We start from the raw sequence: 26,978 nt of genomic DNA, 5'->3' as shown, positions 1-26,978 counted from the left end.
TTTATTTATAAGGTCCATGATGATCCTTTCCATAGCTTTGCAGACCAAGCTAGTGAGACTTAAGGGGCGACAGTCTCCAGGATCCGTTGAGGCACCACCTTTGTGGAGAGGGACCACTGTTGCTGTACGCCACTCTTTGGGTACATATCCTGTAGTAAGGCTGAGATTGAACAGTAGTTTTAGGTTTGGGTTTAGCTCTTCTTGGAGTTCATGTAGGACGCAGCCCGGGACACCGTCTGGTCCCATTGATGCTGTGTTTCTTGCTTTGGAGAGGGCAGCTCTTACCTGAGCATCTGAGATGTCAGGGGGGCAGCACTCTGCTGGGATAGATATTAGCCCTTTGGTGGGAGAAGTTTGCGCTGAACCTGTCAGCTAGGATGTTGGCAATGTCTGTGGGTTCGTGTATTTTTGTCATTTTGGACTAATTCTGAGCATATCTGGGAATTCCCACCCAGGTTCCTAACATAACTAAAGAAAGCCTTGTGATTATCCTTAGTGTCCTGTGCAATTTTTCTCTCGAAGCTGGCCTTAGACGATTTTATGAGTGCCCGTAGTTTTTTGCTAATACTGATCAGAGATGCCTTCCTTTTTGGGATTTTGCTCTGTCATGTAGTAGCTTCCTCCTTCTATTGTATAGTTTGTTTATGGCTGGGGTCCACCAGGCAGGACGCCTGCCTTTGGAGGATTGGGTCTTGGTTTTATTTGGGATTGCATGATCCATGCATTCCTGAAGGTGTTCATAGAATGCGTTTATAAAGGATTTTGTGGTCTGGGCCATATTATCCACAGGCCCGGGGGCTTTGAAGGATTCCACCTCGGTTTTGAGGAGTGTGAAATTTGCTTTAGAGAAGTTTTTCACTGTGGTTTTCTGGGCATGGGGTGGGGTCGGGATGTGAATATCCAGTGAGATTAGTTTATGGTCTGATCTTACCAGTGAGGGATACACTTCTGGTCTGGAGCATAGAGTCCCCATGTTGGTGATGATCAGGTCCAGTATGTTTTCCCCTCTTGTGGGAGTGGTAACAAGTTGTTCCATAGCTATTGAGTTTATAAATTATAGGAACCTTTGGGCTAGGGTGTTGTAGCTAGAGTAATACTCCCAGTCTATGGTTGGGTAGTTGAAGCCACCCAATATAATGGTGTTTGGAGAGATCTTCATATTTTCCAGTGTTCTCAGGAAGGCCGAGTGGGGTTCCTGGGTTTGGGAGGGTGGTCTGTAGCAGGCTATAAACTGGAAGACAGTTTTACCCACTGTTAGTTGCACATGGATAGTCTCTGATGCTTCGTGCTGTGCCACCAACCTGGAGGTGTGGGTATCTTTGAAGTATATTGATACTCCCCCTCCTTTTGTGGTTCGGTCCAAGTTTTGGGGCCGAAAAGCATGGTATGAGGTATAACCTGGTAGTGCTGGGGTGCTCTCGAGAGCCTTGAACCAGGTTTCTGTTACTGCACAGATATCTATGTTCTCCATGCTAAGGAGAGTTTCGAGTGCGTGCATCTTGAGGTTTAGACTTCTGGCGTTGAGTAGCATTACTCTTAGTTTCTTATCCCTTGTGATACCTATGGAGGTGGATTTGTCTTTTGAGCCTTGCCTAAAAAAGGCACTATGGGGGTAGCAAGAGCCTTTGCCAATATCCGAAAGCCCAGGGGTGACAGGTGCAAGCCATCCCTAGAGAAGCATCATGGCTTGTCGAGCATGTCATCCCAGGCTGACAGGCACTGGATCCCCTTTGAATGACACCAATACTTAAGCCAATTGTTGAAATTGATAATCTTGTCTTCATACTGTGGCATCACTCTTGGTGAGGGTAAGATGCTACTCAAGGTCAGGGTCATACCGGCCTGGGCTACATGCTCAGAGAGCTCCTCTATGTCTCTTTTCATGTAGTCCAGGGAGGTACGTCTCAGGTCATTCACACCAGCATGGACAATGACCGAGTCATATTTGTACTTGCCTTGGAGTGACCTGAGTGCTTGTGTTATGTGGCGGATCCTAGCGCCCGACAGGCAGCTCACTGTGACCTTCTCCTTGTTCAGCCTGGTGAGCGGGACGTCAGTGTGCCTGATGATAGAGTCACCTATTACAAGTGTATCAGGTGTGTTGTTTAGCCTTAAGGGCTGTGACTGTTCGGCACACTGGCTTTGTGAGCTATGTGTTGCACGTACTTTGTTTTGGGGTAGCGGTTGCTTGGGTGTCTGCTTTGGAGGTCTCTGCTGCTTAGGCAGATTTTTATTTAGAGCCTCCAAGTATGTTTTTGTGTGTTTATGTATTTGGTTTGCTGTCGTGGTAGGTCTATGTGAGACTGGAATTGTAGTGAGTGTGGTTTCCTTCTCCTCCTGACTGGTTACGCCAGTACTGAGTTGAGAGAGCTTAGCCTCCAGTTTGGCTATATGGTTGCATCTCTCACATGTGTTGGAATTTGTTGGGAGGAGGAGAGGGTTGTCTGTGTACATTAGGCAGTTGTAACATTGCCTCAAGATTCCCAGGTTCACCAGCTGAACCGGAGAGGAGATTGACAACTGACCTTTGGACATGCTAGAATAGTATTGGGAATTCCTTTATAATTGAAAAAAAGGGCCAATGGGGAACAAGTTACTCAAGGGGAGTTTGTGAGGGTGTAGTGCTTTTAATTTTTTAGTGCTGACTTATATAATTGCTTTAGTGAGCAAGTGCTAGGCTTTAGCGTGGGAATAGGGTGTTTATTATGAGAACTAGATCAGTTCCAAGGCTCAAACCCAAATAAGCGGCGCTGCTCGATGCCGCGCTATGCACAAAATCACGCAAAGCCGTGCTACAGCGGGTTTTATACAGGCGGACTTGAAAGAGCTAGAAATTGGCCCAAAACAGCCAACAGACTACCAGATTCCTGTGCTGAGAGAATATTCTTCCAACAGGGATATACATCAGTTGAGAGCACTCCAATTTAACAGGAGGTGGCTAGATGTAACTGGATGAAACTGGCTAAGGAAACAAGGTGCTAGAACACATACATTGGGAAGGAAAAGTTACAGTGTGGGAAGAAGCTAAGCATGTATATGACTTGCAGGTTAGAGAATGTCTCCCATATCAGGGACTGATAGCAGAGCACAAACAGAGTTAGAGAGAGTAATATGTGAAAGACCAACCTATGTGGAATTTGTAGTAGAACTAAGAACTATAAGCATGGAATGCAAGAATTTGCATTACAGCAACAATAAAGAACTCAGACGAGCTTAGAAAAGACTGAGAAAAAAAAACAAACACATTATACGAAGGAACAATGTGAACAGATTTGTTGGGTATCCAGCCACTTCAGGATAGTGTGGAAATGGCATTTTTATACATGGACTAGACCTCAAAGAAACTTCTCCAGGTGGGGAGTTGCTGCTGGATATGTGAACGAGAAGACAGAAGAAAAGTACGGTTTTGTACCTACCACAAATGTAGATGTTCGAGTGCTAATACAGCTGCAGTAATCACAGATGGGTTTTCTGCCGTCAGGCGGTCCCTCGGTCGGCCAAATTCCAAAGTCTTGGTCCGGCGTCGGTTGTCGTCGCTTTCTCTTCTGACGTCAGTGAGGCCAGAGTATATAAGACACAGCCGACGCCATGTTCTTCAGTCTTTCTTGCCCCAGATGTCAGGTGCCCCCAGAAGGAAGGCAATACATAAATTATGCTTATATGTGTATACATGCAATGCAATATAATCCAAAATCAGTGGTTGCAAGCAAATAAACCATAGAAGAATAACCCAGTCAGGATGTATGAAGAGGTTGTTAGGCCCCATGCCTTTACCAAGTGGGGAAGGAGGGAGGGAAACCTGTACTGCAGCTGTATTAGCACTCTAACATCTACATTTATGGTAGGTACAAAACTGTACTATGTTCATCGTGCATACAGCTGCAGTAATCACAGATGGGTAGAGTTCCAAAGCTACACACAGGGTGGTAGGTACTAGGAGGAACTGGGTTGAGCCAGAATGCCTTGCAAAACAGCAGTGGCAAAGCCTGCTCTTGTTCTGGAATATAAGGGCAGGTGGTAGTGTTTTGTGAAGGTATGTACAGAACTCCAAGTGGCTGCCTCCAGAATATCTTTGGTAGGAACTCCTCTGAGGAAGGCTGTAGAGGTAGCTGTGGCTCTGGTGGAGTGTGATCTGATACCTGTAGGAACAGATTTCCCATGATAGGAATAACAAAACCATATGCAGTGGCCTATCCACTTTGAAATAGTCTGCTTGGAAACTGGCTTCCCTTGAGCCCCTACAGCATAGGACACAAAGAGTTGTTCTGATTTCCTGAAGGACTTTGTTCTGTCCAAGTAGTAACGTAGCTGCCTATGGATGTCTAAAGAATGTAGCAGCCTTTCCCCTTTGTTTTGAGGATTGGGATAAAAGGTAGGCAGGTGTATGGCTTGATTTAAAGCTACCCTGGATACCACTTTAGGCATAAATGATGGGTTGGTACGAAGGGAAACCCTGTCCTGATGGAAAATGAGAAAGGGCTGCACTGCCATGAGGGCCTGTAGTTCCGAAACTCTACGAGCTGAAGTGATAGCCAGAAGGAAGGCAGTTTTCCAGGACAAATATTGCAAATCTGTTGAGGCAGCTGGTTCAAAAGGAGGCAATGTTAATTTTTCTAGTATGTAATTAAGATCCCAGGCTGGTATTGGTTGTTTCCTTGGTGGTCTAATATTCTTAGCCCCTCTGAGGAACTGTCGTAAGAGTGGGTGAGAAAATAGAGGAGGATCCGTGTTGTATTCTGCAGAAATGGCTGAGGCATGGATTTTTATGGAAGAAAATGAAAGTCCACTGTTCAGCAGCTCAGCTAGATACTGTAATACCTGAGGCAAGTTCAGTTTTCTAGGGTCCTGGCCTTTTTTCTCATTCCAAGAACAAAACCGCTTCCATTTTGCGGAATAAGCTTTTCTAGTAGATGGCCTTCTGGCCTCCAAAATGACATCCTGCACCTCCTTGGAGAGTAGGGTCTGTTGTGGTGTTAAGGAACTTTCCATGCAGCGAGATTGAGTGTTTTCAGCTGACTGTGGAGAGTTTTGTAGCTGTGCTGAGTCAGCAGAAGAGGCATTAGAGGCAGGGACCAGGGAGGAGTATGTGTTAGGCTCCTCAGCAGTGGGTACCAGTGTTGCCGTGGCCAATCTGGAGCAATCAGTATCATCTTCGGTCTGTCTGCTGTTGCTTTCAAAAGTACCTTGGGCAGAAGAGGCGGAGGTGGGAATGCGCAAACTGTCCATGCTGTCCAACTGAATGAAAGGGCGTCCACTCTCCAGGCCTTTGGATGAAAGGTCCTCGAACAAAACGTTTCCAATTGATGATTCCTGTGGGAGGCAAAAAGATCTATGTCTGGCCTCCCCCACACTTGGGTTATTTCTGTAAACACCTGAGGATGTAACTTCCATTCGTGTGGATCTGTCATATTTCTGCTTAATTTGTCTGCCAGCGCGTTTTCCAATCCTGGCAGGTACTGGGCTTGAAGTTCGATTTGCCATTCCAGAGCCAAGTTCCAAAGAGTCATGGCTAGTCTGCACACGGGGTATGAATGTGTTCCTCCTTGTTTGTTTATGTACCACATTACTGTGGTGTTGTCTGTTCTTATCAGTAATTGCCCTGGATGCAGGAAGTCCTTGAAAGCTGTAATTGCATTTATTACTGCTACCATTTCTTTTTGATTGATGTGAAGGTGCTTTTCTTTTTGGGACCATTTGCCCTGGATGCACCTGTCCGTCATGTGCGCCCCCCAGGCGTAATCTGAGGCGTCTGTTGTGATAACTTGCTTTGCTTGAGGCTTGCAGAATGGGAGGCCTGTGTTTGCTTGACATGCTTGGGCCCACCATAGAAATTCCTTTGCAAACATGGGATTATTGGTATTATTGTTTCCAAACTGTGACTGTGTTGAGACCATAGGTTTTTTAGGTACCATTGAAGTTTCCTCATATGCAGCTTTGCACATGGGATTAAAAGAATGCAAGATGCCATGAATCCCAGAGCCTGCAGGATTTTCCTTGCAGTAAGCCTGGTACTTTTTGCTAGTATTTTGAAGTAATGAGATAGTTGCCCCTGTTTTTCTGGAGTAAGATAGGCCACCTGGGTGTTTGTGTCCAAGTTGGCACCCAGGAAAGTTATTTTCTGAGATGGTGTTAGCCTTGATTTCTCTTTGTTGATTGTGTATCCCAGAGAATGCAATAACCGTGTCACATATGCCAGATGTTCCAGAAGTATGCGTTTGCTGTCCGCTTGGATCAGGCAGTCGTCCAAATAAGGGTAAATTTGTATCCCTTGAAGTCTGCAGTAGGCAATCACTGATGCCAGGCACTTTGTGAATACTCTGGGCACAGTAGATAAGCCAAAGGGCAATGCAGAGAATTGATAGTGGATTGAACATGCAAGAAATCTGAGGTATCTTCTGCAGCTTTGTCTGATTGGGACATGCAGGTATGCCTCCTTGAGGTCCAATGTTACCAGCCAAAACTCCTTGCCCAGCATGGGAAGAAGTTGCTGTAATGTGAGCATCTTGAATTTTGGTACGAGTAGAAATGTGTTTAGGATGGCGAAGTCCAAAATGGGTCTCCAGTCGGTTCCTTTCCTTGGTACCAGAAAAAGTCTTGAATAAAAACCTTGACCTTGTTCGTGAGTAGGTACCTCTTGAATAGCTCTCATGCTTATGAGCTTTGAAATTTGTAGTTGTGCCTCTGCCCTTTGATTCTGTGGCAGGTTTGGCATGCCTCTCATTTTTGGAAGAGTGTGAAAATGAAATTTGTAGCCTCTGTTTATAATGTCCAGGATCCATTTGTCTGTTGTGACAATATGCCAATTGGCTGCAAATAATGCTAGCTTTCCTCCCAAAGGTGCTGCCAGCTGAGACGTGCTTGGCATGGAAATGAGGGAGTCATTGGGTTTGCTTCCTATATTGTTGTGCACTGTCCTCGCCACCTCTTGGTGCTGGAGTTTGCCATTGTCGTCCTCTATATGATCCTTGTGATTGCCCTTTGCCCCTTGTGCGTCTGTATCTACCTCTTTGGGGCTTGTCAGTGGCTGGAAAGGACCAGTTTTTTGAAGGCCAATTTCTGCTAAAACGTGGTGGTTGGACCTGTAAAAAGGCTTTGACAGTTTGCATAGATTTGGCTTTTTATTCCATTTTCCGTAGTATCTCCTCAGCATTAGTACCAAACAGCACATCCTTTTGTAAAGGAGCATCTAGAAGTTTAGCTTTGACATGATCAGGCAAGTTTTGTTCTCTAAGCCAGGCATGTCTGCGAATGACTGATCCTGTAGCAGCCGCTCTACTTGAAGCCTCTAGGGCATCATAACCACATTGTAAAGTGTGTTTACCCACTTGCTCTGCACTATGCATCATATCCTGTAACTCCTTTAAATCTGGTTGTTCAGGTTGAGACATTTTATTCCTTAATTGTGATAACAGGAACTGTTGATATTTAAGCATATGAAACTGACAATTTAAGGCCCTCATGGCTAGGGTGGCGAGGTATATACCTTTTTACCCCACCTTTCTAAAGATCTTGACTCCCTTTCTGCAGGAAGTGGATTCTTGGCAGTGGAGGCCTTCAATCCCTTGGGGCCTTGTGAAATGGTTTCAAGGTCAGCATTATGGCTTTTGAAGAGAAATTGGTGAGAGTTGGGTACTCTGTAATACCTATCAGGCTTGACTGGTGCAGGAGGCAGAGAATCCGGGTTAAGGCAAGCCTCCGAATAAACATCATCAAATATGTCCAACACAGGGGGTATCGCCAGAGGTCTGTGTTGAGGTAACAAAAGAAATTCCCTAAGCCTTTTCTTAGAATCTGAAAAGTCTTGGCCTTCCCAATGGAAGTGTTCCCTCAAGGTGTGCAAGGTTTCCCCAAAGGAAAAATCCTCAGGAGGAGATACAGAAGGGATGGACTGTTCTGCATCCGAATCCTCAAAAGGGGAGTAAGAGTGTTCCTCTGCATCAGAATGTTCTGATAAAATGGATCCCTGATCAGAAGAGGGAGAATCTTCCTCCACTCTGGGTCTCTTGTCTGGAGGGGGTTGAGAACCTCTGATAAGAGTAATTAAATCCTCAGCCATTTTAAGCATCTGTTTTTTAGGCATGGGACCTGGAGATGGGCCCTGTGCAACAGGCCTCTTGGGGTGCCTTGCTGCTTTGGATTTAGTAAAGGCCTTAATAGAAAAAGAAGATGAGGGTCTAAAGACACCATGGGTGGAGGTGGACCTGTCCACATTAGTAGGCTCAACATTAGCAAAGGCTTCGGTGGTTGTAGTCAGGGAAAGGGCCGAGGTCCCAGCGGTCTCGGGTACAGAGGACACCGCCAAAGGAGTGTCGTCGGTAGCCAGGGACTGCAAAGGCGTCTTGCTGAGAACCGGACCACGTGTAGCCTGTTTTGGCGTGGTGTCGGCGGGGACCACGGGCCTCACGCGTCGGTCCTTTTCCTTGCGTTTTTTGGACAAAACGGTAGTCGGAGTGTCCGACGACATTTTATAATCAAAAGCTTTACCAAAATAGTGTTGGGCGAACTCCGCCCGACGCTTAATACTGCGTTTATTGAAGGTAGCGCAAAAGCGACAGCCCGAGACGTCGTGGTCTGGGCCTAAACAAGGTATGCAGAGGGAATGGAAATCTTTATGCAGTATTTGCTTCCCACAAGAAATACAATTATTAACTTTTTCTGACATCGGTCTGAGGCAAGAAAAGTTTCCCCAACGGGGTAATTAGCTTTAATGAAGACTTCGGTTTCCAAAATTTTCGTAATTCAGGAGCTGGCCGACCGGCACTTGCGAACTGCTTCTGCTTCGGGCACCGCACGGCAAAAAAGACTGAAGAACATGGCGTTGGCTGTGTCTTATATACTCTGGCCTCACTGACGTCAGAAGAGAAAGCAACGACAACCGACGCCGGACCAAGACTTTGGAATTCGGCCGACCAAGGGACTGCCTGACGGCAGAAAACCCATCTGTGATTACTGCAGCTGTATGCACGATGAACATCTGGGAATATCTAGAGTTGACTAATTTTAAAGACTTCTTACAGAATGCTTTAATACAAACATTGGGGGAAAATTTGTAGTCACCAAAGAGATGTTACTTTTTGAAGTGGTATTTAATTTTAGAAGTGCCAAGACACAGTAATGACTTATGTTTAATGCAGTCGGCAGCCATAAAAAGCAATAATGAGGAAATAAAACCAAATGTTAAACCAACATGACAGGATGTAGTAAGAATTGTAAAACAAATTAAATAAATTACAGTGGGATTTTTAAAGGAGGGGAAAAAATAAAGTGCATACAAATAAATGCTGCACTTGGGCAATGCTTGTGAGTGTCCAAAATGATGTGTGATTAGGGAGGGTTAGTGGATACTGAAAAATATGAAGATATGACACAAAGGCTAATACTGAAGTTACTAGAAAAATGTACAATGCACGAAGATGACAACAGATAATGTTCTTGACATTTTTAGCATTTAGCATGTGAACCCATGCTGAAAGTTAAAGTGTAATGAATAAAAAAATCATGCTTAAAAAAAAAAAAAGAAAACAAACAAAAACTCCAATCAGTGAAGGAGGTATTGACAGGCTGAACAAAGAAGTTGTTCTTCAAAAGGAGCGAATCTTAGTAATCCAGGTGTAATCAATACAGATGATAATGTAGTAATTGTTACAATATGAGCTATGGCATCACAACCACACCATGACAAGGTAAAACACCTCTTTTTACTCAATGGCTAAAAAAAAAGCTGTAGTGATTAACAAATTTCCTCAAAGATTTGTCCATTTTTTCCAGCAAATGGAACTGACAAAGAGCTGCACGTATCACTAATAACTATTAAATTTGCCTGTGAAGGACAATGGGCTTCCCTATACCTTACTAAGTCCAAAGTGGATAAAGTACTTTATAACAGAGGTCAACATCCTAATGCCAAACTCCCTGACAACTGTTTGCTATTGGGAATCACTGCCACTGCAGTTTCTGTGCTGTGGCAATTGTTGTGACACATATTTTTTCCTTTTCCATACGTCTGTCACACTGCTGAGTTGGTATGTAGAAGTTTGGGAGGAGTTGGGGTGCAGGGGGACTTTTTGTTTGCAAAAAAAAAAAGAAAACAAACAAAAACTCCAATCAGTGAAGGAGGTATTGACAGGCTGAACAAAGAAGTTGTTCTTCAAAAGGAGCGAATCTTAGTAATCCAGGTGTAATCAATACAGATGATAATGTAGTAATTGTTACAATATGAGCTATGGCATCACAACCACACCATGACAAGGTAAAACACCTCTTTTTACTCAATGGCTAAAAAAAAGCTGTAGTGATTAACAAATTTCCTCAAAGATTTGTCCATTTTTTCCAGCAAATGGAACTGACAAAGAGCTGCACGTATCACTAATAACTATTAAATTTGCCTGTGAAGGACAATGGGCTTCCCTATACCTTACTAAGTCCAAAGTGGATAAAGTACTTTATAACACAGGTCAACATCCTAATGCCAAACTCCCTGAGAACTGTTTGCTATTGGGAATCACTGCCACTGCAGTTTCTGTGCTGTGGCAATTGTTGTGACACATATTTTTTTCCTTTTCCATACGTCTGTCATACTGCTGAGTTGGTATGTAGAAGTTTGGGAGGAGTTGGGGTGCAGGGGGACTTTTTGTTTGCAAAAAAAAAAAAAAAAAAATAGAAATTAACATTTTTCTATGATTTGCGATCCTGAGAATTTGAGCTTGGTGAGTTGAGACACTACTGAGCTGAAAGAATCACAGGTAAAGCAAAAAAAAAAGTCTGCTCCCTTCTCTGTTCTAGATGAACTATTAAAGTCTGTATTCGAGGGAGAGTGACCAGTTTTGATGAGAAGTAGTAGACTGTTCCACTTACAGAAACATGAGGTGAGTATTGTTTATGATTCTTCGTAAGAAGAGTCTGAAATTACATGACCATAAAACACTGTATGAGGACTAGCACACTCAGCTGATGGCTACAACCTCCAAAACAAAACATCAATGCAATTAGGAATGTGGTTTAGTAGCTTACTTCACCCAGATTTATGCGAATGGCTACAACCTCCAAATATGCTGAGCAGCCTCCTAACATGGGGAATGAAATGTACGGGTGTAGAAAATTATGAAAATATGTTATTCATTTTATAATTTTCCAAGTGTGTTGACCCACAGAAAAGCCTTCTAAAGAAGAGAGGGATATCTTCTAACTGAAGAAAGGGAATAATGGTGAGAAGATGAACACTTCCGTGTGCTCTCATAGCTGGGTACCATAGACCTGCATTTGTACCTAAATAAGCATGCTTTAAACTAGCGATTTGTCAGCAAACAATTAACTAGCAAAATGAACTGTTTCTCAGGTGCATCTACCGTTATATGATCCTCGATGATCCTAATCCCAGCTGGTCAGTCAGACAGGAAACCATGCCAATACCTTTGTAAGTGGACATGAATACAAGAGATTAAAAAATGAAAAAGAATCAACAAAGCTCCTGATGCCTTCTGAAGGTCTGTAAAACTCTATATTGTGGTAAAAATGAGTAATGACCTTTATTAGCTGATGCTAACAGTATCAAACAGCATTTACTGGATGGTATGAAGCTAAAACTGCTCGCTGATGCCCGGAGCATAAGGTGGTCTAGTGGAGGCAAAAGCCTTACTTTATGTGGGACTACTCAAACAACGAAGATGTTTGTAAAGATACTTGCCTTACAAAATTTATTAAGATAATGTGAATTGTTCGTAATGTTTCTCACTATACTACTTCTTAAGTTTCACTTTTGTTTCCCCCTGCACTTTCTGAGAGAAGACTCTCTCGTGTTTACACCTTTTTCCCTCTATTTCCACTTTACTTGGTTTATTTTTCAACAAATAGCTCACTAGAGTGTATTTTCTTTATCTCAACAGCAAATTTAGTAAGGCAAGTAGTTGTACATAGCCCTCAGTGTTGTGTTTAGGCCACAGAAAAAAATAAGAAGAATTTGCTGTCTTGTGTCCAAAACAGAATATTGGCAACCATTTATATCAAGAAACAAAGAATTTCAATTATCAGCAATTTATCCAGTTGTAGGGATGTTTGACATTAACTTAAAAAAAGAACTCTAATAAATGTGACTAATACAGTATACAAACCCAGAAAGTGGTAAATCAGCTTTTATGAGGGCACAAATTCATAATTTTTGTAAGGCAAGTCTGGTACGTACCTTACCACCTTAGAGTGTTGTGGTGGGGATCAAAACTGCTTTAAAAAGTTAATTCAATGGGTAAAGAAGCAAATGGAAGAAAATGTAGCTACTGTGTATGGGCAGAAATGTAAGAGAAGCTCAGAAGTGCTACCCACTGTAAGATCCCTACTCAGTACGAGAGATAAGTTAATTAATGTTTCAGAGTTTTTTTATTCTCTTTTTGTCCCTGCTGTCTGTCTAATCATCAGTCTGTCTGGTCAAAAAGAACCTTACTGGGGTGAGGGTTGACCAAAAGGGGACTTCATTCAGCTAGCCATCAGGGGTAGTTCAAGATTTTCATGTGATGCCCCCCCCCCCCACACACACACACAGCAAAGCACTAGGGAGGGGATTTACAAAGGGCTGCAGCGAAGGCTTCCCCTTCACTTCCATAAGTGGTAATTTGCACCACGACATGTGCCCCAAAATGTATGCACCAGACAAACAGCCCACAAGGGTAGGTAAGAAGGTTTCATCCCTTTACTCCTCACCCTACCTGCCTCCCCCAGTGCTAGGGATGCTAATCAAAACCCAGTCACTTGGGTCACAGTCAGGGCTCCATCCCTCTGCACCACAGAGCCTGGCAAATTTCAAAGTTGTTTTTTTTTTTACAACCATTCAATCTAGAAATGATGAAGGAATACCTGCAAAAGTTTTTCTGCCGTAGGCCTTTTTTTCGGATTTTTTGTAAGTGCCACTTTAACAAAATGATGAAAACTGTTTGACCTATAAGAGAAAAAATCTGTAAGTTAACCATGACATGCTGGTACCAGCTGTGTTAGTCTAAAATTTCAGTATAATGGAACTTACCATTTTACTTTGTCTTTAAGTTTTGGAGGTTGAAAGTTACTTTTTGACATAAGAAATAGTGCTCTGTAAACCAGAAAAATATTTTATCATCAGGTACAAGATGAAAAGGTTACCAAAAAAGAACATTTACTCATTAATTTGTACTTGTTAAGTGGCATAGTCTAACTGGGCCAGAGACCTAGGGGAAAATCTCTAGAAGCAAATACAACAAATAGTAAATATTAATCAAAAGGTTAACATATGCAATAGCATAACACATTATATAATGACAAAGACAATAAAAGTAAATTGTGTAGTAAAATAATAAAAAAGAAAGAATAAGTAACATACACAATATGCATGCATCTTAGGAAGTTAAAGAGTTTGAGATAATTTTCATATAGGAGATTTGGTTAATAGTTGCAAATGTGTGTTGAGTAATTTGCAGGGTTAGCAATTATTATGTGATTTTGTAATGTTAACAGAGGGACAGATTACTATACTACCAAGGAAGAAAAAACCCTAGTTTCTTATGTAAATTCATTTTTCCTGAAGTGGCGTACCCTTATGCTATGAATATTAAACAATAATTTTGCATTATCCCCTACAATCCCCCCTTTTTCCTTTATTTTTTACTGTAAATATATAGTACTAATTATGCAATGCTCCACATTCAGTGTAAAGTACAGTTTTGTACCTACCATAAATGTAGATGTCCGAACAGGTTAGCATCTGCAGTCATAACAAATGTGATTTGCCACTGCTGTAATGCAAGGGATCCTAACTACACCATAATTTTTCTTCCTCCCCCCCTAGTTGGCTATAGCATTCTACCCATTTGTTATGACTGCAGATGCTACCTTGAAGGACATAGTACAGTTTTGTACCTACCATAAATGTAGATGTCCGAACAGGTTAGCATCTGCAGTCAGGATTACCCACCCTCCTTCCCCTCTGTAGTACTCCTAGGGTATTTACCCTCCTATTAGCTAGCTGGGGGGGAGTCTCTTATGGTGTATTTGTTTGTATATATGTACATACATGCTTATTTTTTGTGTTTGCCTTCTACTTTTTTGGAAACATTGGCATTTATCCAAAATTTAGCTTTCCAAGAGGGCAACTGGCACCTGGGGCAAGAAACACTGAGGAAAATGGCGTCGGCTGATGCCTTTATACCCGAAGACCAGCAGAGATGACGTCGGGTGAAGTGCGACATCAGCGAGCGGACCCAGACTTTGGAATCCGGCCGACCGAAGGGCTGCCTGACGACAGGACAACCCATTTGTTATGACTGCAGATGCTACCTTGAAGGACATCACAGTGTGATGTGTAAGTACACGGTTTGCTTATAGGTTCATAGGTTGGTACTAGGCAATCGGCCCTAGGGCCTATACAAGCCTAGCCATAACAATTCCCTGGATATTTCTTCCCACGATATTTACTTTTCTGGACCCCTTGTCTAGCAGGGCGACTGACATGATCCCCGGGGAGAATTTCCTATCTCCCATGCAATCATCAAGGTTCCTTTTGAAGACGGCCAAGGAGGCTCTCTGCTTGACATGTACGGGCAGTCTATTCCAGAGTATGGGGAGTCTCTGGGTCAGGAGCCCATCCCTCCAACATATTTTGTTCATTGTGATGACAAGGTTTAGATCCCTGGAGCGTGTGGCTCTGAGGGATTGGGATTTCTTTAAGTGGAGCATGTCCAACAGCTCAGGGTTTGACATGGCCTTGTATGTTAAACAGTGATCGCCTCTGAGTAGACGATATGCCACAGAGTATAGCAGGAGTTTTTTTTAGACGGTCAGCATATGGCATCTGCTATAGGCCTGTGATTCTTTTAGTGAGGTATTTCTGTGGCCTTTCCAGCTGTTGCAGATGTCTTGAGGTACATACCAAACAGGGCACTATACTCTATAATGGGTCCAATGAGGGATGAGTACAGTGGGACAATGACCTCCTTTTTTCTGGATGAAAAGCCCTTAGTGATGAGGTGTGCCACATAAAAGGATTTCCAGACTGTTGTGGCAATGTGGTTATCAAAAGTGAGACCACTGTCCACCTGTGTCCCTAAGTCTCTCATCACACTTTCGATGTTTAGTGTACTGTCGCCTATGTGGTAATTCATAGGTACATGTTTTTTTCTAAAGGAGATAACTATACATTTCTTGGCATTAAGCTTGCGCCCATGGCTCTAGCACCAGGCATCTGTTTCTGTAAGGCCCTTTTGTAGAATATCCACACCATTTAGGGATTCAATAATGGCTCCCAGTTTGCAGTCATCTGCGAACTTTGTTAGCCAGAGTCCCTTAGCGTTGGCCTGTACTTCAGAGAAGTAGATGCGAAACAAGAGTGGTCCCAGGATTGAACCTTGAGGTACTCCACTTGTCACTTGTCTGGAGCTGGAATTGGAGTCGGCTACTTTTACAGTCTGGGTTTCTGTCAGTAAGCCAGTTGGCAAACCCATTGAGTGACGTAGGGATTTATGCCCAGCTTAGTACGTTTACCTATGATTCCAGAGTGGGGGATGGTGTCGAAGGCCTTGGCGAGGTCCAGATAGGCTGTGTGGACCACCTTACCCTCATCCACAGCTCTGGAGACTGATTCGAAGAAGTCAATCAGATACAGGAGACAAGAACGGCCCTTCACAAACCCAAACTGGGTGGGGTCCAGTGTTTGAAGGTTGCCAATGTCTTTGTTTATAAGTTCCATGACCTTGCAGATCAGGCTTGTCAGACTGATGGGACGTTAGTTCCTGGGATCCAAGGAGGATTCCCCCCTTGTGGAGTGGGATAACTGTAGCTGTGCGCCACTCAGTGGGCATGAAGCCTGAGGTGAGGCTATGATTAAACATGACACTTAGGTGAGGTGCCAGTTCATTTTGCAGTTCATGTAGTACACAGCCTGGGATGTCATCTGATCCCATGGATGCTGTATTCTTAGCTTTGGAGAGTGCGGTTTCTACCTGCGTGGCCATGATTATTGGAATTTAGCAATCGTTTGGTATTGAGATGGGGCATTTAGGGGGTGAAATTGGCACTAAATCGATCTGCCAGGATATTGGCAATATCCTTGGGATCAGTATATTTAATGCCATTCTGTTGTAGCTCAGAGCAGATCTCAGCACTGCCATTTAGATTCTTGACATAACTATAGAATGCCTTGTGGTTGTCTTTGGAATCTTTGGCAATTTTATTTTCGTAACTAGCTTTTGAGGATTTTATGAGGGATCTCAGCTTCTTACTGAGGCTGGTGAGGGAGTTTTTTGCATCCTGGGATTTTCCTCTTTCCTGCAACAGTTTCTTCCTTCTGTTGTATAGTTTGTTTATAGCAGGGGACCACCAGATTGGCTTCCTTTTTTGCAGAAGAGCATCTTGGTTCTATCCGGGATGGCACGATTCATACACGGGTGGATGTGCTTGTACAGCGCCTTAGTGTAGGATTCTGCAGTCGAACTTTCAGATCCCGTCTGCATGGGTGTCATGAAGTTTGTCACTTCTGACTTTAGTAACATGAAGTTGGCTTTGGAGACGTTTTTTAAGGAGGTTTCCTTACTGGGGGGTGGGGGTGGGATGTGGATGTCAAGGGTGATTTGCTTATGGTCAGACATGACCAATGAGGGGGTGACCACTGGTGTGGAGCATCTATCTCCCATGTTGGTAATGACCAGGTCTAGGATACTGGAGCCCCTGGTGGGACAATGGATTAGTTGATCCAGGGCATTGGAATTTATGAATTCCAAGAACCATTGGGAAAAGGAGTTAGTACCCAAGTAGTTTTCCCAGTTAATGGCAGGGTAGTTGAAATCACCCAGTATTAGGGTGTTTGGTTGTATCTTAATATTTTCCAGTATGTTTAGAAAGGTGTAGTGAGAATCTTGGGGCATGGTGGGGGATCTGTAGCAAGCTACAATTTGGATTGCAGTCTTACCTAGTGTTAGTTGCACCTGGAGAATTTCAGATGCATTGTGTTGGGCAACTAGCCTGGAGGTGTGAATATGGACACTCCTCCACCTTTAGTGTTTCGATCTTGGTTTTGTGGCCGAAAAGTGTGGTAAGAGTTGTAGCTTGGTATTGCAGGGGTGCTCTCTGGAGCCTTGAACCAGGTCTCAGTAACTACTGCACAGATATCGATGTTCTCCATTTTTAGGAGTGCCTCGAGAGAGTGCATTTTGAGGTTTAGACGTCTAGCATTGAGAAGCATTACCTTCAGATTTTGCATGCTTGTATCTGTTACGGTGGTGGTTTTATCCTTTGAACCTTGTCTAAAAAAGGCACTATAGAGGTGGCAAGAGCTTTAGCCAGTAACCTGAATCCCACAGGTGACAGGTTCAGACCATCTATGGCAAAGCATTGTGGTTTGTTGATCATGTCTTCTCAGGCAGACAGATACTGGATCCCCTTTGAATGACACCAGAAGCTTAGCCAATTGTTGAAGTCAGTCATTTTGTCCTTATACTGTGGTATCATTCTGGGCGAAGGCATGATGCTTTATATAACACTTTTTATTCCCTGCATTATACTGTGATACCTATGTGCATTATTTGTTTGCAGTGCAGCTTTAATTACATACAAGTGAACTGAACAAAGATTATGACTAGTGTCTGAAAAAGGTCCAGCTGGATTAGCACTCGATCCAGTTCACAAAAATTAAATAAATAAAAATAAGTAGTGAGATGACATGGAAGTATACATAATTGTGTCAACTATAATTAAAAGGCAAATACTCTCTCTAGCCAACTTTACTGCATATGATAAGACTGCCAATACTTAAAATGTACACAAGTTGGAATTATCAGAAAAAGCAATTTCCAAAGAATATACACTTGTGTTTTATATATATATATATATATATATATATATATATATATATATATATATATATATATATATATATAAGCTTATATATATATATATATATATAAGCTTAATACCATATACATATATATATATATGGGTCACCTTCAGATGCCCGACAACGCGTTTTGCCGACACGGAATCCGACGGGACGAAAACACCGACAACGCAGATGACCGACAAGGTGAGAACCCGATGGACTCGGTAAGTGTGCGATAGAGTGAGGGATTTAGTGTTAGGGAGCGGACAGGTAAGTGTGCAATAGTGAGGGACTGTGGGTTTAGGGGTGGGTTAAGTGAGTTAGGGTTAGGGTGCAGGTAGGGTGTGTGTGCGATAGTGAGGGACTGTGGGTTTAGGGGTGGGTTAAGTGAGTTAGGGTTAGGGTGCAGGTAGGGTGAGTGTGCGGTAGTGTCGGACCTTGGGGTTAGGGGTGGGTAAGTGAGTTAGGGTTAGGGTGCAGGTAGGGTGAGTGTGCGGTAGTGTCGGACCTTGGGGTTAGGGGTGGGTAAGTGAGTTAGGGTTAGGGTGCAGGTAGGGTAAGTGTGCGGTAGTGTCGGACCTTAGGGTTAGGGTTTGGGTTAGGGATAGTGGATATGTTATGTAGTGTACTGTGTTGTTTACGTGTAGTGTGTTGGTGTAATGGTTTTCGGTGTTTTGCGTTGTCGGTATTTTTCGTTGTCGGTCTTTTGGTGTCGGTGATTAGTGTGTCGGCGAAACACGATTTCAGGCATATGAAGGTGATCCATATATATATATATATATATATATATATATATTACAACTTCTCTGCTGAAGAAAAGTGGACAAAGCCAAAAATAATGAGATAAAAGTCCAAAAACAGTGGACATTTTTAAATAATACTCTAGCTCACTTAAAAAGGTTTTTTTTCACAATTTTTTCTCCTTAGGCTCCCTTACTGTTTATCAAGCCTCTATCTCAGCATTCTATATAAATCCATTCATTCTTCCAGGCTGAGGACACTGGCTTCTATGTTTTAGGGATCATTCAAACTTGAGGACAAGGGTTGAGCTACTGGGAAGATGCCATCATTTTGAAGGGACAAAAATTTTCCTCTACATCCCTCTCACAGTATGATGACATGAATTCCATCAGGACAGGCAGGCTATGAGGACCTGTCAGAGTTAAATGCTCTGCCCCAGGACCACAGGGCAGCTATACCTGCTCTGCTTTCTCTCACCTTCCACCCATACCATGGCACTCCTTCTGAGCTCTGGTCTCTGCCAGAACTCAATGAAGGACTGCCCCCTCATGCTCAATCCCCACCAGAAAAGGCTCACCCATCCTCTCTACCTTGCCATCAAATGCCAAAGCTGCTAATCAAATTTGTGTTGCCAGGGTTGGGGTCGTAGTTAGGCCTCTATACTTTTCTGTCACTGGTGAGGGTAACTTAAAAAATTAATACAACAACAGGTTTTTCAACAGCAAGCATTTTACTAGCAATAAATATGAAATATTTATGCTTGATGTTACTGGCTGAGTAACCCTTAATGATTTACCAGAAAAATCAAAATATGTATGAAGGACAGGGCAAAAATACGATCATGCAACAAAATCACAGTTGGGTGGTATATTTGCGTTAGTGTTCCATGCTCTGCCCCAGGACCACAGGGCAGCTGTATCTACTATGCTTTCTCTCCCCTTCCACCCACACCATGGCCCTCCTTCTGAGCTCTGGTCTCCGCCAAAACTCAATGAATGACTGCTCCTCCTGCTCAATCCGCAACAGAATAGGCTTACCCAACCTCTCTACCTTGCTATCAAGTGCCTAAGCTGCTAATCGAATTTGTGTTGCCTGGGTTGGGGTTGCAGTTAGGCCTCCATCCTTCTTTGTCACTGGCGAGGGTAACTTAAAAACTTAACAGAACAAGAGGTTTTCCAACAGCAAGCATTTTACTAACAATAAATATGAAATCCTTATGCTTGATATTACTGGCTAAGTAACCCTTAGTGATTTACCAGAAAAATCTAAATTTTTATGAAGGACGGGGCAAAAATATGATCATGCAACAAAATCACACAGTTGGGTGGTACACGTTTGCATTAATGTTTACACATATTTTTGTGACTGTGATCAAAACAGGATAAATACAGTCTGTAACCAATTTTACTGTAGAAGCATGATAAATAATTCACTAAATGACAAGACTGTCTACACTTAACTGCATGCAAGCCAAAGTGTCCAGATAAAGGACTATCCCCTTCTTACTTTGAATCCACTCTATCAGATTTCAGCCACACAAAGAAATCAAGAAAATATGTACCTCAATAAACTCTAACCACAACTGACAGTGAGAAAGGAACAATTAATGGAGTAATAATGAATGACAAATTAGTGAGTGGACTAGTCTGTACAAAGATTTGTAATTGAAAGGGGACATTGTATGTACACTTCATATTTAGCCATCAGAAAGCATCAGAGATGTACATTAGTAAAGATGCAAGCATTCCTCCAAAAGCAGCAGCTCCTGGAAAAAAAAGTATTGCATAAAAGAAAAGTATTAAAACTAGAAACACCAGAGTGTTTCTGCAAACTGAATATTCACTGTATTCCAGGAAAACAGAAACAAGTTTATTATGGCAATTGTAAGATACTGAGAGACAGCTGTAAGATTCAAGTTGTTATATCTAGCTGCAATCTGAATATTTTTCCTTAAGGATCAAAGATAGCAGAACATGCTATGGAGGAAAGAAAAATGCTTAGTCAACAAAGAGTGAGCCAGCAAGATAAAGAGGAATCTGCTTCTCAATCTTATGTTGATAAGAAAGCCCAGACAGACTTTGTTAGTGATCCCTTTCCCATTATTACAAAAGAAAATGCTTGAGTGAAAGAAATAATTCCGGGAGTTAACTAAAAGAGTTAGAGGTATCATGGACTACAACCAGAGACAAGTGGTGGGAGATTGTGAGAATCAGGAAGAAAATCAGCAAAACATAAGTGGGGAAAACTGTAGCTCGTCAATTCCACCAAAATACCCCTGACTACACAAAACTGTTTTACTGTATATAACACGCAGTTTATATTACGAAACATTTTCTACAAATATTAATTAGAACAGAAATTCTTTTACTTGGTTTTCCACTTTAGCATCCTTCTAACTAATAATAATATAAAGAGAGGTATGTGCTCTGCAGTCACCCCACAATTTTAACAAAGTCAACAAAGTGCTGCATTTTTCAGCTACTTTTTATTGCAAAACCATATTTCATAAACGTGATAAGCTGATTAGTCATCCATATATTCGCTAATTTCAGAGTTGCTGGACTTCTTCCTGATCATCTCCAACTGTCAACCCCAAATTCTGGTTCATGTCTAAGGTACTGCTGATTCTTCTAGTCATCACTTGTGTTTTTTTCTCTCTCTCAAGCATTTTCCTTTGGAACACTGGAAAGGTTTCACTGACAAAGTCTCTATATGAATCGAATCTTGCTGTCAGAAGAATGAGAAGCAGTCTCTCCTGCTTGCTGATTCACTTTTTGTTGGATAAACTTTTTTTTTATTTCCTCCTTAGAATGTTTTCATCAAAAATGACTTTGATCCTCCAAGAAAAAAAACACTTTGAAGACAGCTAGATACAGCAGGTTGAACCTTACACCTGTCTCTTGATATTTCATGACTGCTGGGATAAATCTGCTTCTCTTCTGCCTGGAATACAGTGAATAATCATTTTCTACAAGCACTCTGCTGTCTCCAATTCTTAATACTTTGCCCTTCTGCCACAGTTTTGTCAGATCAATTCTTTCTGCTGGCATGATTGCATCTTTACCAATATAGGTCTTGGTTGCTTTCTCATGGCCAGGTTTGGAGCATACACTTGATGTGCACTCCCAGTTACATATTTCTGCTTTCATAAAATTAATAACGTCTGCTCCTTCCAATTTCTCTGGAACAGTTCTTCCTGAGGAACCTCATATTCAGCCAGCTTTTTAATGTCAAGCTCTGATTTTTGCTATTTTATTGGTTCATTTGAATGGCTAGGTAAAGCTTCTTCTATTTTTTCTAGTCTTTTGTTGAATTGATATATTCCTTCAATCTTTCATTTATCTTAAATTACTTCCGAGTATATATGATTCATTTTTACCTCTAAATTAGTGGAAACCATCTCTTGAATCAAAGCTGAAATTTCAACTGCTTTCTGCTGAGCAGCTGCAGAATCCTTGCCAGACAGTGTTTTCTGTTTACCTTTTCTAGTTGATTTTCTTTCAGTTTTTCCAAACTTCTTCTTTGCTGGCATCCAGGCAGTGTATTAGCTAGCCATTAGCTGAATTTTACACAAAAAAGGGCACTCCTTTTTTTCAATGTCTGTTTTCAAACTGGGAGAAAGTACAGTTGTGTACACTTAACATAATTGTAGATGCTCGAGTGTACTCACTGTTGCAGTCATCACATTTGGGTTATCTGCTTGCAGTAGCCCTCAGTCGGTCTGATTATCAAACTCTTGGGTCCTGCGTTGGTTGCTGTCTCATCTTCCGTGATGTCAGGTAGTCAGGGGTATAAAGCATGCAGCCGACACCCCAGATGTCAGGTGCCGCCCTTAATGGGAAACAATTAAAAAAAAAAAAAATATATATATATATATATATATATATATATATATATATATATATATATATATATATATACACACATACACACACAAACACAAGGTTATACCTCCAACAAAAAAGCAAATACACAAAAAAGCTTTTAAGTATAGTAAAGGAGAATAGAGGTATAGCCAAAAGAAGTCAGGGGGTTGGAGGGAGGGTAACCAGGACTACAACAGTGAATACACTCTAATATCTAAACTTATGGTAAGTGTACACAAAGTAGAGTTGTGTACACTTACCATAAATGTAGATGTTCGAGTGTATTCACTGTTACAGTCATTACATTAGGGTTATCTGCTTGCAGGTAGCCCTCAGTCGGCCTGATTAACAAAGTCTTGGGTCCTGCGTCGGTTGCTGTCCCTTCTTCCATGACGTCAGGATGTCAGGGTTATAAAACATGCAGCCGATGTCATTACATCAGTTTTTCTTGCCCCAGATGTCAGGTGCCCCCCTAATGGGAAGCAATTAAATATAAAAATACAAAGATATACCTCCAACAAAAAAGCAAATACACCAAAAAAGCTTTTAAGCATAGTAAAGGAAAGTAGAGGTATAGCCAAAAGAAGTCAGGGGGCTGGAGGGAGGGTAACCAGGACTGCAGCAGTGAATACACTCGAACATCTACATTTATGGTAAGTGTACACAACTGTACTATGTTCTTCATGTTTCACTGTTGCAGTCATTACATTTGAGTAGACTCCCAAAGCTATGGGTGGGAGGAGGAATTTAGATAGCATTAGGGCCAGCTATAAGGCCCTGCAAGACTGCAGTGGCAAAGCCAGCTCTGGATTTAGAGAAAATTGGCAAATGATAATGCTTGGTGAAAGTATGTACAGAACTCCATTGGGAGCAGCTTCTAGGATGTCCCTGGTAGGGTCACCTCTGAGAAAGGTAGATGCAGCCCTGGTGGAGTGAGGTCTGATCCCCTAGGGGATAGGTTTTCCATGGTGCTTATAGCAAAAATGAATGCAATGGCTTATCCATTTAGAAACGGTTTGCTTTGAAATAGCCTTCCCCTCTACCCCTGCAGTAAATGCCACCAGCAGTTGTTCAGATTTCCTTTGAGGTGTAGTCCTGTCCAAGTAGAATCTAAGTTGTCTGTGCACATCTAAGGAATGCAGTATCCATTCCCCTTTATTCTGTGGACTGGGAAAGAAGGTTGGCAAATGAATGGACTGACTAAGAGCCACACTGGATACCACCTTGGGCATGAAGGACGGATTGGTTCTGAGGGAGACCCTGTCCGCATGAAAGATGATGAAAGGCTCCACTGCCATAAGGGCCTGTAATAGGTTCATAGGTTGGTAATAGGCTATCAGCCCTAGGGCCTATACAAGCCTAGCCAGAACAATTCCCTGGCTATTTTTTCCCCACACTATTTACTTACCTGGACCCCTGTCTAGCAGGGCGACTGATGTGATCCCCGGGGTGAATTTCCTTTCTCCCATCCAATAGTCAAGGTTCCTTTTGAAGAGGACCAAAGAGGCACTCTGATTGACATGTATGGGCAATCTATTCCAGAGTCTGGGGAGTCTCTGGGTTAGGAACCTATCCCTCCAGCATGTTTTGTTTATAGTGATGACAAGGTTTAGATCCCTGGAGCGTGTGGCTCTGAGGGATTGGGATTTCTTTAAGTGTAGCATGTTCAACAGCTCTGGGTTTGACATGGCCTTGTATGTTAAGCAGAGATCGCCTCTGAGTAGACGATATGCGACAGAGTATAGCTGGAGTTTTTTAAGGCTGTCAGCGTAGGGCATCTGCTTTAGGCCTGTGATTCTTTTAGTGAGGTATTTCTGCTGCCTTTCCAGTTGTTGCAGATGTCTTGAGAGGTACATACCAAACGGGGCATTGTATTCTATAATGGGTCTAATGAGGGATGAGTACAGTGGGACAATGTCCTTTTTTCTGGATGAAAAGCCCTTAGTGATGAGGTGTGCCACATAGAAGGATTTCCTGACTGTTGTGGTGATGTGGATATCGAAGGTGAGACCACTATCCACCTGTGTTCCTAAGTCTCTTATCACACTTTTGGTGTTTAATGTACTGCCACCTATATGGTAATTCATGGATACATGTTATTTCCCGAAGTGGATAACTACATTTCTTGGCATTGAGCTTGAGCCCATGGCTCTGGCACCAAGCATCTGTTTCTGTAAGGCCATTTTGTAGAGTATCCACATCATTTGGGGATTCAGTAATGGCTCCCAGTTTGCAGTCATCTGAGAATTTGTTATCCAGAGTCCCTTAGTGTTGGCCTGTACTTCAGAGAAGTAGATGCCAAACAAGAGCGGTCCCAGGACTGAACCCTGAGGTACTCCACTTGTCACTTGTCTGGAGCTGGATTTGGAGTTGGCTACTTTTACAGTGTGGGTTCTATCAGTAAGCCAGTTAGCATCCCATTGGGTGACGTAGGGATTAATGCCCAGCTTAGTAAGTTTATCTATGATTCCAGAGTGGGGGATGGTGTCAAAGGCCTTGGCAAGGATTAGATAGGCTGTGTGAACCACCTTACCCTTGTCCATGGCTCTGGCGACTGATTCGAAGAAACCAATCAGGTACAGGAGACATGATCGGCCCTTCACGAGCCCAAACTGGGTGGGGTCCATGATAATACGCTCCATGGCCTTGCAGATAAGGCTTGTTAGACTGATGGGACGGTAGTTTCCGGGATCCAAAGTGGATCCCCCCTTGTGGAGTGGGATAACTGTAGCCCTGCACCATTCAGTGGGCACAAAACCTGAGGTGAGGCTATGAATAAACATGACACTTAGGTGAGGTGCCAGTTCATATTGTAGTTCATGTAGTACACAGCCTGGGATGTCATCTGGTCCCATGGATGCTATATTCTTAGCTTTGGAGAGTGCGATTTTTACCTGTGTGGCTGTTATTACCGGAATTTGGCAATCTTCCTGTATTGAGATGGGCCATTTAGAGGGTGAGAGGGGGGTGAAGTTGGCACTGAATCGATCTGCCAGGATATTGGCAATATCCTTGGGATCAGTATATTTAATGCCATTCTGTTTTAGCTCAGAGCAGATCTGAGCATTGCCATTTAGATTCTTGACATAGTTATAGAATGTCTTGTGGTTGTCTTTGGAATCTTTGGCAATTTTATTTTTGTAACTAGCTTTGGAGGATTTTATGAGGGATCTCAGTTTCTTACTGAGGCTGGTAAGGAAGTTTTTTGCATCCTGGGATTTTCCTCTTTTCTGCAACAGTTTCTTCCTTTTGTTGTAAAGTTTGTTTATGGCAGGGGACCACCAGATTGGCTTCCTTTTTGGATGAGAGCATCTTGGTTCTATTTGGGATGGCACGATTCATGCATGAGTGAATGTGCTCGTACAGTGCCTTAGTGTAAGATTCAGCAGTTGAACTTTCAGTTCCCGTCTGCATGGGTGTCATGAAGTTTGTCACTTCTGACTTGAGTAGCATGAAGTTGGCTTTGGAGAAGTTTTTTATGGAGGTTTCCTTACTGGGGGGTGGGGGTGGGATGTGGATGTTAAGGGTGATTAGCTTATCGTAAGACCTGACTAACGAGGGGGTGACCATAGGTGTGGAGCATAGATTTCTCACGTTGGTAATGACCAGGTCTAGGATATTGGAGCCCCTGGTGGGACTATGGATTAGTTGATCCAAGGCGTTGGAATTTATGAATTCCAAGAACCGTTGGGCAAAGGTGTTGGTACATGAGTAGTTTTCCCAGTTAATGGCAGGGCACTTAAAATCACCCAGCATTACGGTGTTTGGTTCTATCTTAATATTTTCCAGTATGTTTATAAAGGTGTAGTGAGAATCTTGGGGTATAGTGGGGGATCTGTAGAAAGCTACAATTTGGATTGCAGTCTTACCTAGTGTTAGTTGCACCTGGAGAATTTCAGACGCATTGTGTTGGGCAACTAGCCTGGTGGTGTGAATATCCTTGGTGAATATTGACACTCCTCCACCTTTAGTGTTTCGGTCCTGCTTTGGTGGCGGAAAAGTGTGGTAAGAGTTGTAGCCTGGTAATGCAGGGGTGCTCTCTGGAGCCTTGCACCAGGTCTCAGTTACTGCATAGATACCGATGTTCTCCATTTTTAGGAGTGCCTCGAGGGAGTGCATTTTGAGGTTTAGACTTCTAGCATTGAGTAGCATTACCTTCAGATTTTGCATGCTTGTACCTGTTACGGTGGTGGTTTTGTCCTTTGAACTTTGCCTAAAAAGGCACTATAGGGGTGGCAAGAGCCTTAGCCAGTAACCTGAATCCCAGGGGCGACAGGTGCAGACCATCTCTGGCAAAGCATCGTGGTCTGTTAATCATGTCATCCCAGGCAGACAGATACTGGATCCCCTTTGAATGACACCAGAACCTTAGCCAATTGTTGAAATCAATGACTTTGTCCTTATATTGTGGTATCATTCTGGGCGAAGGCAGGATGCTACTCAGGGCTGGGGTCATACCTGCCTGGGCCACATGATCCGAGAGCTCTTCCATGTCTCTTTTCATGTAGTCCAGGGAGGTACGTCTCAAGTCATTCACTCCAACATGG

The 26,978-nt window shown here is 42.7% G+C and overlaps 1 protein-coding gene across 5 annotated transcripts in view; it reads right to left on the bottom strand.

The window, feature by feature from the left end:
• The window catches only part of MAP4K3 (mitogen-activated protein kinase kinase kinase kinase 3), a 2,472,041-nt gene that overhangs the window by 1,450,994 nt on the left and 994,069 nt on the right, over nt 1-26,978 (bottom strand). For all 5 annotated transcript variants that reach the window (XM_044057581.1, XM_044057598.1, XM_044057607.1 and 2 more), the window contains 2 exons: nt 13,010-13,072; nt 12,844-12,925 (listed from right to left, as the gene is read on the bottom strand). In XM_044057581.1, coding sequence (XP_043913516.1) covers nt 12,844-12,925; nt 13,010-13,072 — 145 coding nt within the window. The remainder of the gene's footprint in view (nt 1-12,843; nt 12,926-13,009; nt 13,073-26,978) is intronic.

This window comes from Protopterus annectens, chromosome 1.part2, assembly GCF_019279795.1.
Source record: "Protopterus annectens isolate FY-2018-M chromosome 1.part2, PAN1.0, whole genome shotgun sequence".
NCBI classification, from domain to species: domain Eukaryota; kingdom Metazoa; phylum Chordata; order Ceratodontiformes; family Protopteridae; genus Protopterus; species Protopterus annectens.
Note: the sequence above shows the minus strand (reverse complement) of the source record. Positions and strands in the feature narration are given on the sequence as shown.